The 14215-nt window shown below is 37.9% G+C and overlaps 1 protein-coding gene across 2 annotated transcripts; it reads right to left on the reverse strand.

Annotated features, from left to right (window-relative positions):
* Nucleotides 1–4585: 4585 nt before the first annotated feature.
* On the reverse strand, nt 4586–9204 carry LOC21406087 (S-norcoclaurine synthase 1). Of its 2 annotated transcripts, XM_024170758.1 has the most exons (5): nt 8837–9204; nt 7924–8171; nt 6814–6914; nt 6590–6696; nt 4586–5061 (listed from the first exon to the last, which is right to left on the reverse strand). In XM_024170758.1, exons 1-5 carry the CDS (start codon nt 9125–9127, stop codon nt 4813–4815), a joined length of 996 nt encoding a protein of 331 aa, XP_024026526.1. In that variant the 5' UTR covers nt 9128–9204; the 3' UTR covers nt 4586–4812. The 2 variants fall into 2 exon arrangements, with proteins under 2 accessions (XP_024026526.1, XP_010104367.1); XM_010106065.2 differs by having other exon boundaries at nt 6590–6914.
* Nucleotides 9205–14215: the final 5011 nt, after the last annotated feature.

The following is a 14215-nucleotide window of genomic DNA, read 5'->3' on the forward strand; positions in this document are numbered from 1 at the left end:
AATTCTCTTGAGGGTTGATTCGGTACTTGGACCAGTAGGAGCTCTGATTCATGAATGTGTTTTATGAATCACTGTCCATTAGAGAATCAATGGTACTCAAGGATAAAGATATAATTAGAGAGGTTAACGGATTCTACCTAGCTCTAATTATGAATTATTTATGAAGGATTGATCTATATGCAGTGACTATATCAAATGGACACTTCACAGTTTAGAAGTAATTTATGTCTATAATTTCGAGAGTGCAATTCCAAGTTTATAGTAGAGTAACTATTGGAATTAATAGAATTAATTAATTAATTAAAGTGTTTAATTAATTATTAATTTTATTGAAGCTCGGGATTATAGATCCATTAGTCCCCGCGTCGTTCTTGTAATTCTACCAGACACAAAGGGTAAAATGGGAATTTTAGAATTATAGAATTCTAAAACTCAAAAATAATTGATTGAGAATTAATTATTATTTAAATAATGAGATTATTTATATTTAACTTCGAACACATCTAGATTTATCCATTTAAACTTATTTGATAAGTTGTTCAATTTAGAATTCAAATTACTTTAAGTTTGACTTAAATTCGAATTTGAATTTGAATCAAAATTGGACTACAGGAGAAAGGGTGATTTTCTCTTCATGCTCTATCTGTATTTGGCACCTACCATAGGGATAAGATCACCTAGGTTGGCCACCCATCTTGAGGATAAGGAGTAGGAGACTTTTGTTTCAAAATTCAAATAGGAGATGATTAACAAATTTTATCTTGGAGATAAAGATTAGATTCCTTCTAGGAGTTTGACTTCTACTTTATAAAATGAGAATGATAGAAAATTGTGAGACACAATTTTTGAACAATTTTTTGGCCTAATATTTTATTGTGGCTGAAATTCTCTTATTGTGGAAGGAAAATTTTTTCTCCAAAAATTCAACATCGTGCATGCGTTGGTGTTTCTGAAAATTTGAGTGTTTATTCTAATCCGTTTTGTCTTAGGTGTGCCCACACACACGTCTTCGTGGATTCTAGGAATTGACGTGGAAGACATTGGTTTTCTAAACACAAAGTTTTGGAGCAACGATTGTTCGAGGTCAAAAAACTCAAGTTATCATCTTAATCGGCCGCTAGGTATTATTCCTAATTGAGTTCTTAATAAATAAATTAATGTGATTAATTTATTCGTGCATAAATTAATATAATCTATAGAGTATCTCAAAGGTTTTATGAAAATTTTTGTTATACTTGATCTGCAATCCCCACGCTTCCGCATCTGAATTCGATTCGGAAACCAACAATTGGTATCAGAGCGATCTATAGATGATATTAATTTATGCTCCGATTATGTGATAATCAAAATTAAAATATTAAATATGTGATATTTAATTATGTATGTATGTGATGGGTAGGCACTTGTATTTATGGATGTTTATATTTTATTCATATTGATGAATGTATGGATGGTGGATTTGGTCGTTAATTATATGGTTCTATGGATCACATTAAATTCGTTCAAGTTAAATTATTTGTAATTTTATTCGGGATTAGAATTATTATAATTCTAAGATTTGGGTAGAATTAAGGTTTTGACTTTGAATCAAAAGGAAGCCCGGAAGATCATGTTTGAAGCTGCCCAAAAACAACCTCAGATTTGCCAGACTAGTGGCCATAAAGCAAGCAGCGCGTGCCCAGACAGCGCGCGATCAGACCGTGCGTGGGCGCCCAGACAGCGCGCGGTCAGACCGCACGCGCGCGCCAAGATAGCGCGCGGTTAGACCACGCGCGCACACCCAGGCGCGCGGCTAGTGCCCCAGATGCGGTCAATGGGCCCCAAACGGGCCTGAGGGTTTCCGAATTGGACAACAGGATAGAAGATGATTTTCTCTTCCTTCCCTATCTGAGATTGGCGCCACGCACAGGGATAAAAACCCTAGCATGGCCGGCCACATAGAGATAAGGTAGAGGAGAATTTTTGTTCAAAATTCAAATAGGAGAGAGAGATTTGATTCCTTCTAAAAGTTGGACTTCTACTCTATAAATAAGATATGATGAAAAATTACGCGTGACAATTTTTTGACCTAACTTATTTAGGGCTAGCCGAAATTCCCAAGAGAGAGAGAAGGAAAAATTTTCTTCCCAAAATTTTCACATCATGCATGCGTTGGTGTTTGTGGAAATTCGAGTCTTGTTCCAACCTGATTTTGTCTCGAGTGTGCCCACACACATGTCTACGTAGATTCAAGAAATTGACGTGGAAGATTTTGGTTTTCTAAACACAAGGTTTTAGAGCAAGGATCGTTCGTGGTCAAAGAACTAAAGTTATCATCCGAGTCAGCCTCCAGGTATTTTTCCTAATTGAGTTTTTGATGTATAAATTAATATGATTAATTTATTCGTGCATAAATTAATATAATCTATAGAGTATCTCAAAAGTTTTGTGAAAATTTTTGTTATACTTGATCCGCCCTCCACCATGCTTCCGCATCTGAATTCGATTCGGTTACCAACAGTCCCGGGGGTGTTCCGGGGTTGTTCTGGGGGTGCCCCGGGCATGCCCTGAGGGTGGCCCAGGGCTGTCCCAGCACTGCCCCAGGGGTGCCCCGGGGCTGTCACGAGGCTGCCCATGGCTGCTCCAAGGCTGTCCCGGGGGTGCCCCAGGGTGTCTCGGGAGTGCCCCGGGTGTGTCATGTTGGTATCCTGTGGCTGTCCCAGGGCTACCTCGGGGGTGCCCCGACGTTGCCCCGAGGGTACCCCGGGGTGCCCCGACAATGTCCCGAGGCTGCCCTGGGGATGTCCCGGGGGCGTCCCGGGGGTGCCCTGGGGGTGTTTCGGGGGTGTCCCAGGCGTGCCCCGGGGGTGCCCCGGCGGTGTCCCGGGGGTGCCCCGGGGCTCCCCCGGGGGTGGGCCGGGGATGTCCAGGGGCTGCCCCGGGGGTGTTTTGGGGGTTCCCCGGGGCTATCCCGGGGTGTCCCGGGGGTGCCCTGGGCTTGCTCCGGGGGTGCCCCGGGGATGTCCGGGGGTGCCCCGGTGGTGTCCCGGGTGTGCCATGGGGGTGCCCCAGGACTGTCCCGGGGCTGTTACGGGGGTGCCCCGGGGTTGCTCCGGGGGTGTCCCGGGACTATCCCGGGGGTGCCCCGGGGCTGTCCCGGGTGCGCCCCGGAGCTTCCCCGGGGCTGTCCCGGGTACGCCCCGGGGCTTCCTCGGGGATGGCCCAGGGCTGCCCTGGGGATGTCCCAAGGCTGTCCTGGGGATGCCCTGTGGCTGTCACGGGGCTGTTCCGGGCTGCCCGGGGCTGCCTTAAGGGTGCCGCGGGGGTGCTCTGGGGGTGTCCCGGGGCTGTGCGGGGGTGTTTTGGGGGTGCCCCAGGGCTACCCCAAAGGTGCCCTGGGGCTGCCCTGAGGCTGCCCCGGGCCTGCCCCAGGATTCCCCTGGGGGTGTCCCCCCGAGGCTGTCCCGGGGCCGCCCCAGGGCTGTCCCACGGCCGCCCCGGGGTTGCTCAGAGGGCCTGGGGCTGTCCCAGGGCTGCTTGGGGTTGTCTCGGGGCTGTCATGGGGATGCCTCATGGCTGTCACGGGGCTGTCCCGGGTTGCCCTATGGCTGTCTCGGGGATGCCCCGAGGGTGCGATAAGGGTGTCCCAGGGGTTCCCCGGGCTACCTCAAGGGTGTCCCGGGAGTGTCTCGGGGATGCCCCGGGCGTGCCGCGGTGCGAATTTCCTCTGTAGAAATATTTGTATTATAACTTTACACATTTCGGGAAATTTTGTCCCGTACATAAAGTTTCTACATAACATTTTCTTGATCAAGTCAAATTCTATTACGTATTATTTCGGATCGGATTACGGTCAAATGCCGGACTATCCGGATTAGACCTAAATTTTTCCCGGTAATTACATTAATAAAAGAGTTAGGTCAACTTCTAGAATTTTCATTCTTTATTGTGAGCAGTAACCTAGTCGGAGACTGCTGGGTATTGAGATGGTATATTGGCCACATCTTCTTCCTCCAATCTTCAATTTGCCTAAATGAGAAGGCGTTAGAAAGCTTATAAAAGGTTCTACAGATTTGTCTAAGCTAAAGGAATAATTTCATAATTTTAAAGGTCCAAAATAGAGCTGGAAATTAACGTTATGGAAATAGTTCTTTTGTCTAAAAAGAAAAGTCAAGAAAAAACTTAAAATTTTCTAAGACACTTAATTTCATGCATTATAACATGAAGTACATCATCTCATGAACATATATTCATTTATCAAATCATCAAAAAAAATGAACATATATATAATTTTTATAAAATGACATGAACTTGTTCTCGGCGTCTCGAGTCCTTGTCGCATTTATTGTAACAAATAACTCAACATGATGTTAGAATTAACTATATATAACACCATAACATTATTCAAGTAAATTCCTAACGTCTATTTCTAAGAATTTTATCGGTTTAGAAAAATGAGCGTTACATGCTCAACTAGTAGTTGTGCTCCATATCAGGAATACGTACATCCCATTGTGCCATACACATAGACTAGGTTTCTTTTTTTTTTTTTTTTTTTGGCTGAAAACTGAGGCTTTAGAAGTTGACTAATAAAATGAGTCTTGAGTCTGTAGTCATCAATTAAACAACGACACCTTTAAGATTGAATTACAATCAAATCTATTAGAAATAGATTTAGTATATACAACATATCAATACGCATACAAACCCATAAAGTTCACACATTGATACAAAGGTAGCTAAAAGGAGAGTAGGGGAGAATCCATTGTGGGAATTAGGGTGTACTATTGCAATGAACTCTATATGACCAAACGAGTTGTACTCAGATTTGAGTCATTTCTCCAGCTTCATTTGATCGATAAGGCTTTTACTATTTATCTTTTTATTCCGGTAAACTTGCTCCAAATAATCCTCGAAGATAATACTTTTGTAGTTAGGCCCGTTCTGTTTTACAAGACCTGGTACAGGACCGATAATGGTTTTGAAATCTGGACTAAGAAATGCACCAATTGAAAGACGATGCTTTTTCGAATTCACAACAACTCTGTGCTCTACGCTTTTGTATTCTCCGTTGGTCATAATCTGCATATTAGAAAAAAAAAAAAGATAATAATAATAATTAATAGTGGTGCCGAATTTTGTGAATATAACCTATTGGCTATACTATCAACCAATTAGGATTTTTGCCAGTTTTACTAAGATTCGTATGGACATATAATGTTGTTGTCTATGTACTGTAGTTAAAAATGTGTAGTGCTCAAGTTTACCAATGTTTGATTATAAATAATCATAAAATACTATCTGTAGTTGATTATTTGTTTTATGGTCTTGTTGTTGGAAAGTATCCTGAGATTGTTGGTCCTTATTGTGTTTGGTATAAGTGACTGAAGGACGGAAGCATAAATACCATAAGGGGAGTGCTGGGAAGGAAGTAAAGGATTTGAATTTTCTGAAAGTTGTTTGGTATGATCATAAAGAATGATGAAAATTGTTCACTTTCTTGTTTGGTATTAGAAATTAATGAGGAGGGAAGGTCCTAGTTCTGTATGCATTAACGTGTGTGAGGAAGAAGTTCTGCACAGGATGCGAATATTCAACAAAGTACCCAAAAATAAGCAGAGCCCCATTGGGGAGCTGATAGAAATATTTGAGGAATTATTTTAGGGAATAAGGGCATCACTTTAGAATTAGTTTATTTAGGATTTTTGTTCTTAGGTTTTAGGATTTTTGTTTCAAAGGCAGAAAATACTTCGAAGACCAGGAGTAAAAAATTGAAGATTGGAGATTAAGCTTGGAGAATTGTCACACCCCCGCATGAGTTTTTCTTTCTAATTTTCTTATCTTTTAGTTTTTGTGAATTGAGATGTTGGAATCCTCGATTCGTTTTATTTTTATTTCAATTATGTTTTAGTTTTCTTGCTAGAGCTATGATGTAACGTGATTATTATATTTATTCTTATTCAGTGTTTATTTTTCTAAGATTGAATATTCTAAAGTGTTCTTAATGCTTCTAATTAATTGGTCACAATTAAATGATTGGTTAATCTTAGTAGAACTAGAAGGAGAATTATGCGTCGAGTTCATTGTATTGAATACCATAGATTACATGTGAGATAAGAATATACTAAACATGGTTTGTATGGTCGCGACATGAAAATTCATGAAACTTAATGACTTCTTGATTGTTGTAATTCACACAGGAATATAGTGAGTTAGCAATTAAGGAAATTTTTTGTATAATCTGGAAGAGAACATTGAATAAATTATGAATTTTCAATTGTCAACTTGGATAATCAACTGTTTTTTTTAAGGGACTTGGATAATCAACTTGAGTAAGAAAAATAAGGAAATAAATTGGATTAGTTATGGTGAAATTGGTTGCTCTAGTGCTTTAATTATTTACTTATTTTATTTCTATTTATTTTTTCATTATTCTCTATTATTTGGTGTTTCAAATAATTTTAGGGTTAACTAATTTCGGTACTTAATTAAAATTAACGTAATTTTTGTAAGAATGATACTTTACTCTCATTTTATTACTTATTAACGATATTGTGCACTTGTAATTTTCACAATAAGTAGCATATTTCTAATTATAATAGTAACTCACCTCGATGAGGTCACCAATGTTGACGATAAATGCGCCCGGAACGGGTTTCACAGGCACCCATTTGCCATTTTTCTTGACTTGCAAACCTTGGACATCATTCACTTGGACTGCAAGTGACAAGCCATTCACGTCAGAATGTGGACTCAGACCCATTACCTTGTTAGCTTGCATACACGGTGGATAAAGATTTAGTCTCACTCCTTGGCTTCCCTCCTCAAACATACTAGTAAATGTCTCTGCGTCCAGCCCCAGATTCCTTGACATGAACTTTAATAAGCAGATTGTAAGTTTCTGCATTTCCAGCGAGTATTTGTCCAAGTTTTCTCTGAAGATTAGCAAATAATAAAAATAAAAATAAAAAATTAATCGTTACACCGCGAGGAACTCAATGCAAATTTATAGTCTAGGAAAGGGTTGGAGAACTATTCAGTGTATAGATTCACTAGCAGAAATTGTTGATATGTTGACGCTTAAAAAATACCAATTAAAATATTTCACGGCGCTTAAAAGAACATTGTGAAATCGAAAATCTTTTCATGAATGCGTGTGTGAAATTAGGACTGTTTATGGGTTGGGTTGGTGCGGGATAAGACTTTTTTTTCCGCACCAAATGGTGCGGATTGCACATATTTGATCCCAACGATGTTAGAAAAATTTCTCAACCCAATGATGTTTAGATTGGGTTGGGGCGGTGCGAGGTGAGTTGGGTAGTCGGTTTTAGCATTCAAAGAATCAAAGACTCAAAGTGCAATCCAACATTCAAACTTTATCATCAAATAGAAATAATAACTCCAGCATTCAAACAGATAGAAATTCAAAGTTCAATCCAACATCAAACATGAAGCAAAGTAGTCCATCCAACATCAAACATAAAGTAAACATATATTAGTCTACACTCATAAATTAGTTTTAACATAAAGCAAACGTAGAGGCTTAATTCAAATATGAAGAAACTAGAGAGTATAAATGAGCTGCCTACCTACAGTTAGATATTAGAGGAGGCAAGTTAAAGCACGGGTTGGGTTGGGGTGTGCGGGCCATTATAGACTTAACCCACACCCCGCCCCAAAACTTTGGGTCAGACATTGAATGGGCCGAAAAAAAATTTTAATACTAAAAATTGTATTTTTTAAGTTGAGTTGGGGTAAGGTGGGTTGGGCTGCGGATTTTGTGAATTTATGAATAGCCTTATGTGAAACGGGCAAAAAAGGGCTAGGGAGTGATGTCTAGTATCAGGCACCACTCACACGCACGCACGCACACAAAACAGGATCAAACCCACAACCTCCAATGCCAATTTTTGAAAATTGTGTTAACTGATATTAAGAATTTACCTAAAAGAGGTGGGATGAGTAGGCCAAAATCTCACATTTCTTTTGGTAATATGCCGAACATCAAGGAAGAGCCGATCTACCCAGTCAAGCTTTTGCTCTTCAGAGAAAACAAAGGCTTGCCCATAGCCTTCAAAGCCATTTGGCAGCTGTGCATAAGCTTTCTTTTTCTCAAGCGGTAGCTGAAAGAATTCCTCTGTGTCAATCTTCATTTTCTCAACGATTTCCTCTGGAACCCCATGATTTATTAACTGCCTCACCAAATTACCAACATCAATTTGTGTACCATTTGAGTAAGTTTGTAGTGGTGTACAAAGTTTTTATTTTCCCTTATCATTAGATCTATGGACAAAAAATAGAGAACATATTTGACAGTGTGTTAAGCTTCCGATCCGACAAGGTCAGATTCCTACAACAGAAAATGTGAAAATAGCATATTTGATGTTATATTTCTTTAGATCTATTTAAAACGCTCTATTTTTTTTTTTTTGGGTATGATAATTATTAAGCTTTGTGACTTGCAGAAGTACACTTCTAATATTAATAAAGTATTTCAGATAATAATATTATAACACAATTAAATGGAAAAAAAATCAATACATCAATCAATGGTAATTAAATAACAAAATTTGGCATATGCAATATCTTTTGCAAAATTTGATACTAAATATAGCGTATGCAAAAATTTAGCACTAAAATAATGGGATATGCTCCAAATAACACTGTATTGGATATAGCATCGGATATGCTCCTCGACTCTAGCTCAGTCTAAAACAAAGCTTAAATGATGTTATTTCGCCATCAGACTAATGTTTTATTTCCAATAAATGCATGATTTCACAAATCTAAAGTTTAATGAAAACGTAAGAAAGTAAATCGAGACGATATTGATCGATATGATGTGTACGGATTATACCTGAAAGAAGCCCCAGTCTCTACAAGCCGAATGTAGCCTTGCCAATTCATCACGGTGGCCAGAAGAATGCTGATCAAGAAGTTTGGTCATATCAATTACTGGAATTAGAAATGCATTGTCCACAACTTCTACCAGATCATTTTCGGTTTCACGAGGCTGGAGATAATAATGTGGGATTTCCTTCAATTTCTTTGAAGAAAGAGTTTCAACATTGTCGAGTACAACTGGGGCATTAACAGCAGAACCTGATCCATCGCCAATTTCTCTCCTAAGCTCCTCATGAGCCTCCATTTTCTCTAAACCAACAGATGTGAAATCAATGGCCAATTTCAATGGGAAACATATTTGGTTTTGCTTCAACTATTGGTGGCTGCAATTTCCACTAGCTAAATATGGTCTGGCCGCTATTCCATTATAGTTTGAGTGGGGACCCAAGCATGTTTTGCTTGTGGAAATTGCAACGTCAAACACATGCTTGGGTCCCCACTCAAATTTAAGATGCAATGGTACACTTGAGACAATCCACTAGCATCTGAATGTAGAGAGAGACCCACCATGACCTTGTTAGCATTCACATAAGGTGGATAAAAGTTGAGTCTTAATGATTGTCTTCCTTCCTCAAACACACTAGTTAGAGTCTCTGAATTGACTTCAATAGGCAGATTGTGAGTTTCTGCAGTTCCCATGAGTACTTGTCGATGCTTTCTCTGAAGATGTGGAGTGAATGAAAACACCAATCAACACATATTTAAAGAGGTGCGTTTGTTTCAAGAGTTCTGCATGGTTCAAACCATAGTTGTTGGTTCTGCTATAGTATTTTTCTCTCACAAAAATTCTGAATTTCAAAAGTCGGAACCAAAATTGTTAGGGATTTTGTTAGTTGGCAATTTTTTGGAAATGAGTTGTACAAAATTCAAAAACAGGGTCAAGTTCATGATTCATGAAGAATCAGATTTTGTGGCGATTTTAATCTGTTAATTGCTTCGGATTTGGAAAGTTTTTTTAACATGGAAAGTAGAATTGGGCAAGTTTATTTTAGAGACATTTGTGGAGATATTTGCAAAGATATGATTGTTACATGAAATTATGGAGATTCATGCATATTTGGGATATGATCTATTTGAGAAAATAAAAGATAATTTTGGTATGATTGAAATATTTAAATTAGAAGATTTTAGAGATATTATGAGAGATAATTACATATCCTTAGAGTCCAAATTGTATTGGACTTTCCAAAGAAAAAAAAGGCAGATGAATACATTTATATACACACACACACATGTTGGGCATTAACGTGTAAAAAAAAAAAAAGAGAGTGGCCTATGCTTTTAGTCGTGGCTTGTGTGACCTTGAAAAAGAAAATATTGGGTAATCAAATGAGACATTTGGGGTATAATTTTTATAGAAAAAATATTTAAAAAAGTCGGGAGAGTCAACCTTTTAAGTGTTGATTGAAAGATCATCTTTTAAGAGAATGATTAGGAGCTTTAAAAAAAAAAAAAAAAACCCGCAAAATCAGCCGATGAAAAAATGTAAAACTGAAAATGAAATAGAGAATAAAAAGAAGGAGAAAGAGAAAAGAAGAAAAATCTTTTCTAAGCTGGAGCAGACTTTAACGCAGAAGTACTTTTGTTATAAGAAACTTTTAATAACAGCCATGCATAAAAAATATTAATAATTGCTATAAAAAAAAAAAAGAAGAAGCTTCTCGTACGTGTTCCCTTTCTCTCTCTCTCTCTCTCTCTCTCTCTCTCTCTCTCTCTCTCTCAACTTAGTAAATGAAGGCAAAACATGATAAATCAGAAATGATGTGTTATTTCTTATTTGCATGTGGACAATGTCGGATGAGTACGGCTTCTGTACTATTATGGTATGACCACATGAGTTATCTTATCATGGTGGCTTTCAATTCTCATTAGGTTCCACTCGATTTCTTGTTTCCCTGTTTTTCTTTTTTCTTTTTTTTTTCTTATTATTGTTATTTTTTTCTTAAGCGAACGAGGGATTTTTTTTTTTGAATTTTTATAATAGATTCTGAAAAAACTGTTAATTTTTTTTATAAAAAAATACAAAGAATTTCAGAGCAATGCAATACATATCTCTCAAACCAATGGCCTATTTGTTAGAGGGATGAATAGAAACAAAGCCACAAAAATTTTCAAGTGAAGCTTGAGTTAAACTAAACAGGCCCCGTTCACTTCACGGATTCGAGTTTTTAATTCTAGTTGAGATGTGATATTTTCTTAAAGCTTTTTACTGTAACAGAAAAAATTAAATGTGATATTTTCTGAGAGCTTTTTATTGTGTAAATCTAAAATTGAAAACTCGAATCGATGAAATGACACTACAACAATAAAGGCCATTTGCGACAACATTATTTGCAACGACATATGTCGTCGCAATTACTCCCCGTTAAATGAAATAAGCATGTCGTCGCTAATAAGTTCAATGTCGTCGCAAATAGTTTTGGTGCGCAATTTTTAATGGCGCGGATTTTTACCGCCAAAGGGAATCTATTTTTTTCGACGACTTGTCGTCTTATGTTGTCACAAATATCTTATTATTTACAACGACATGTGTCGTCGCAAATAATATCACTCTATTTGCGACGGCATTTTCTCTTTGTCATCGCAAATAAGCTTTAACAGATTTGACCAAGAACTAAACGCGGGGGAAATGATTATTTGCGACGACACTATGTCGTCGCAAATAATTTCCAGCTGTGGGTTATTTGCGATGACATTTTAAATTTATTTGTAACGACAATGTCGTCGCAAATAAGTCTGATCTGATATACCCTAGCTTCTTTCTATTCATTTTCCCCCGATGGTTTCAGTCTCTCTCTCTCCTGCTAAGTCTCTTTCTCTGCCTCTTCTTCCCCTCACCGCCGCCGCTGGCCGTCTTCTCTCTCTCTCTTCCCTTCTCTTTTGTAAAATTTGGTTTTGTTTGGTTACTTACATTGATTCGAAGAATGTTAGGGATTTTTGTTAGCGATTGTTGTTACTTGCCGAGAAAATGAAAGAAGGAAATAGAAAATAGAAAATGTTAGGGATTTTTGTTCGAGTTTAATCATTTTTTATGGTTCGAAGAATGTGAAAATTTAAACTTGCATTGATTAATCAAGAATTGTGTCTATATGTTACTCCTGATGTTAATAAAATGTTAATTTCGGTGTTTGAAAATTATGTTTGATGTTTCAATTTGAAGTAGGCGTTTGATTTTTTGCCTTCGTCGTTGTTTGCCCGGTTCCTCCGACGTAATCCCGCTATTTTCAACCCCCGTTTAGTGGGTTTGAACTTTGTAAGTTTTTTTATATTTATTTAGTTTAAAATTATTGTAGTTTTTAGTTGTATGAATTCGGGATTATGATGACAAAATTTGAATTATGATTTTCTTATATTGTTGAAATTTAGTATATGTTTATGATTCTTGTTTTGGGTGGCACATCTTGCAGCTATGGTGTGCCGAAATCTTTTAAAGTTATTTTTATGCAGGTTTTGATTTTTAGATTATATGAAAAATAAGTCGTTATGCTGCAGAAATTTAGTTAGAAAACGAGAATTTTAATAAGTTCATTAACAAACTTTAATTAATAAATTTTAATTGTGTTAATAAAGAGTAAAATTAAAATTAATTAAACACATTAATAAATTTGTATGTCTGTTGTTGTTTATAGTTGAAATGCTGATTGACAAAAGTTAGATTTGTTTAAAGAACCAATTGTCGGATGAATATTGGAATGGGTTATCTGCTATTATTGAGGTCGCCAAAAATTATGCAACTTCAATTGGCCATATCAGCTGTCCTTGTGTGAAATGTAGAAACCATGAAATGCATCTAGTAGAAACTGTGAGAGTGCATAGACATCGATTTGGTTTTAATCCATTATATAGTACATGGATTCACCATGGTGAAGTAGAAGCGGTTTCAGGTGTCGACCCAATAGTTAATCAACCAGTAGACGAGATGTTTGCAGTCTTAGAAGACGTTGCTGGGATTAATGATGACCATGAAATGTTAGATGAGACGCATGTGGATCTAGAAGATGCACAGTGTGCTGAATTTAATGATCTACTTTCTAAGCTCCAGGTGGGATTGTATCCGGGCTGCACTAAGTATTCATCTTTAAATTTCTTAGTGAAATTGATGCATTTAAAAGTGCTATACAAGTGGCCTAATGAGTGTATGGATGCTCTGTTAAATCTATTGAAAGATGCATTCCCGGATGTGAAGTTACCTTCTTCTCATTATGAGTCGAAGAAGCTCATGAGTAAACTTGGACTGGGTTACGAAACAATTCATGTCTGCAAGTATGATTGTGCTTTGTTTTGGAAGGAGAATGTTAATCTACAAACGTGTCCCGTATGTAAAACATCCCGTTGGAAGAAAAAAAAGACAAAGGGTACTAAACAAGTGCCGTGGAGATCGGTTGAAGCGTCTGTACGATGCTGGTGTTTTTTTATGCAATAATTTGTATAGTTTATACTAAAGTTAACAATGCATTTTAACGATGTGAAACTGTTTTGCAATGACTGGTTTAACATGGACTACAACTATAAGAACGGTATTCTGATGTCCTTTGTTGATAGGGAGGCAACAAAGTGCTACAAGGACTGGAAAAGTTCCATGCACCGCCACTTCAAACGCTATGGTAGAAAAAGTCTCCCGAGTAACATGATGTCATGCCCCCCAAACAGGGTGGGTGACGTGGAGCTCGATTAGGGATTAATAAAGCAGATTCCCAGACCGGGCCCCACACTTAACTGCATTAAAACATAAATGAATTACATAATCCAGGAGCCTCTGGCACACAGGGCTCCACCCCACAGGACATACAGTATCGTACATACATGCTCATGTAATTAATCATTACAACAGACATCAACCATAGTCTAGTAAATCCAAATATTACATAAGTTTACAGAATTCTCAAATTCCTTACATTTGTCCAAGAGGATGTTCACGATCCTCACTTGATTCCAACAGCAGCACAACTCAGCTGCTCCGTAACAAATATCCAGCTACTGTGCACCGCTCCTCGAGTCTCCTGGGAGGGGTTTAACATTTAAAAAACGTGAGCGCCCAGTAGGATATAATTTGAAATATTTAGAATAAATGAGCGCATGAATAAATAATTGAATACATAAATAAAATAAGACATTCAGTCCCGACAGACCTCACATCCCTCAAAGGAAATATAACTGAAAATAACCGTTTTACAGGCTTCAACAAGTAATTAGTACAAATTACTTACCTTACCAAGTGTCTCGCCTACCCGGACCGAGTTTCGGGTTCTTCCCCCTAGGATGCACTCTCCGCATCCTATCTAGGCTTACAGCAATAGACTCTATTACCAGTTCACAAGATCTCTTTGCTTAA

Source organism: Morus notabilis, unplaced genomic scaffold (genome assembly GCF_000414095.1).
Source record: "Morus notabilis unplaced genomic scaffold, ASM41409v2 Scaffold69, whole genome shotgun sequence".
NCBI classification, from domain to species: Eukaryota; Viridiplantae; Streptophyta; class Magnoliopsida; order Rosales; family Moraceae; genus Morus; species Morus notabilis.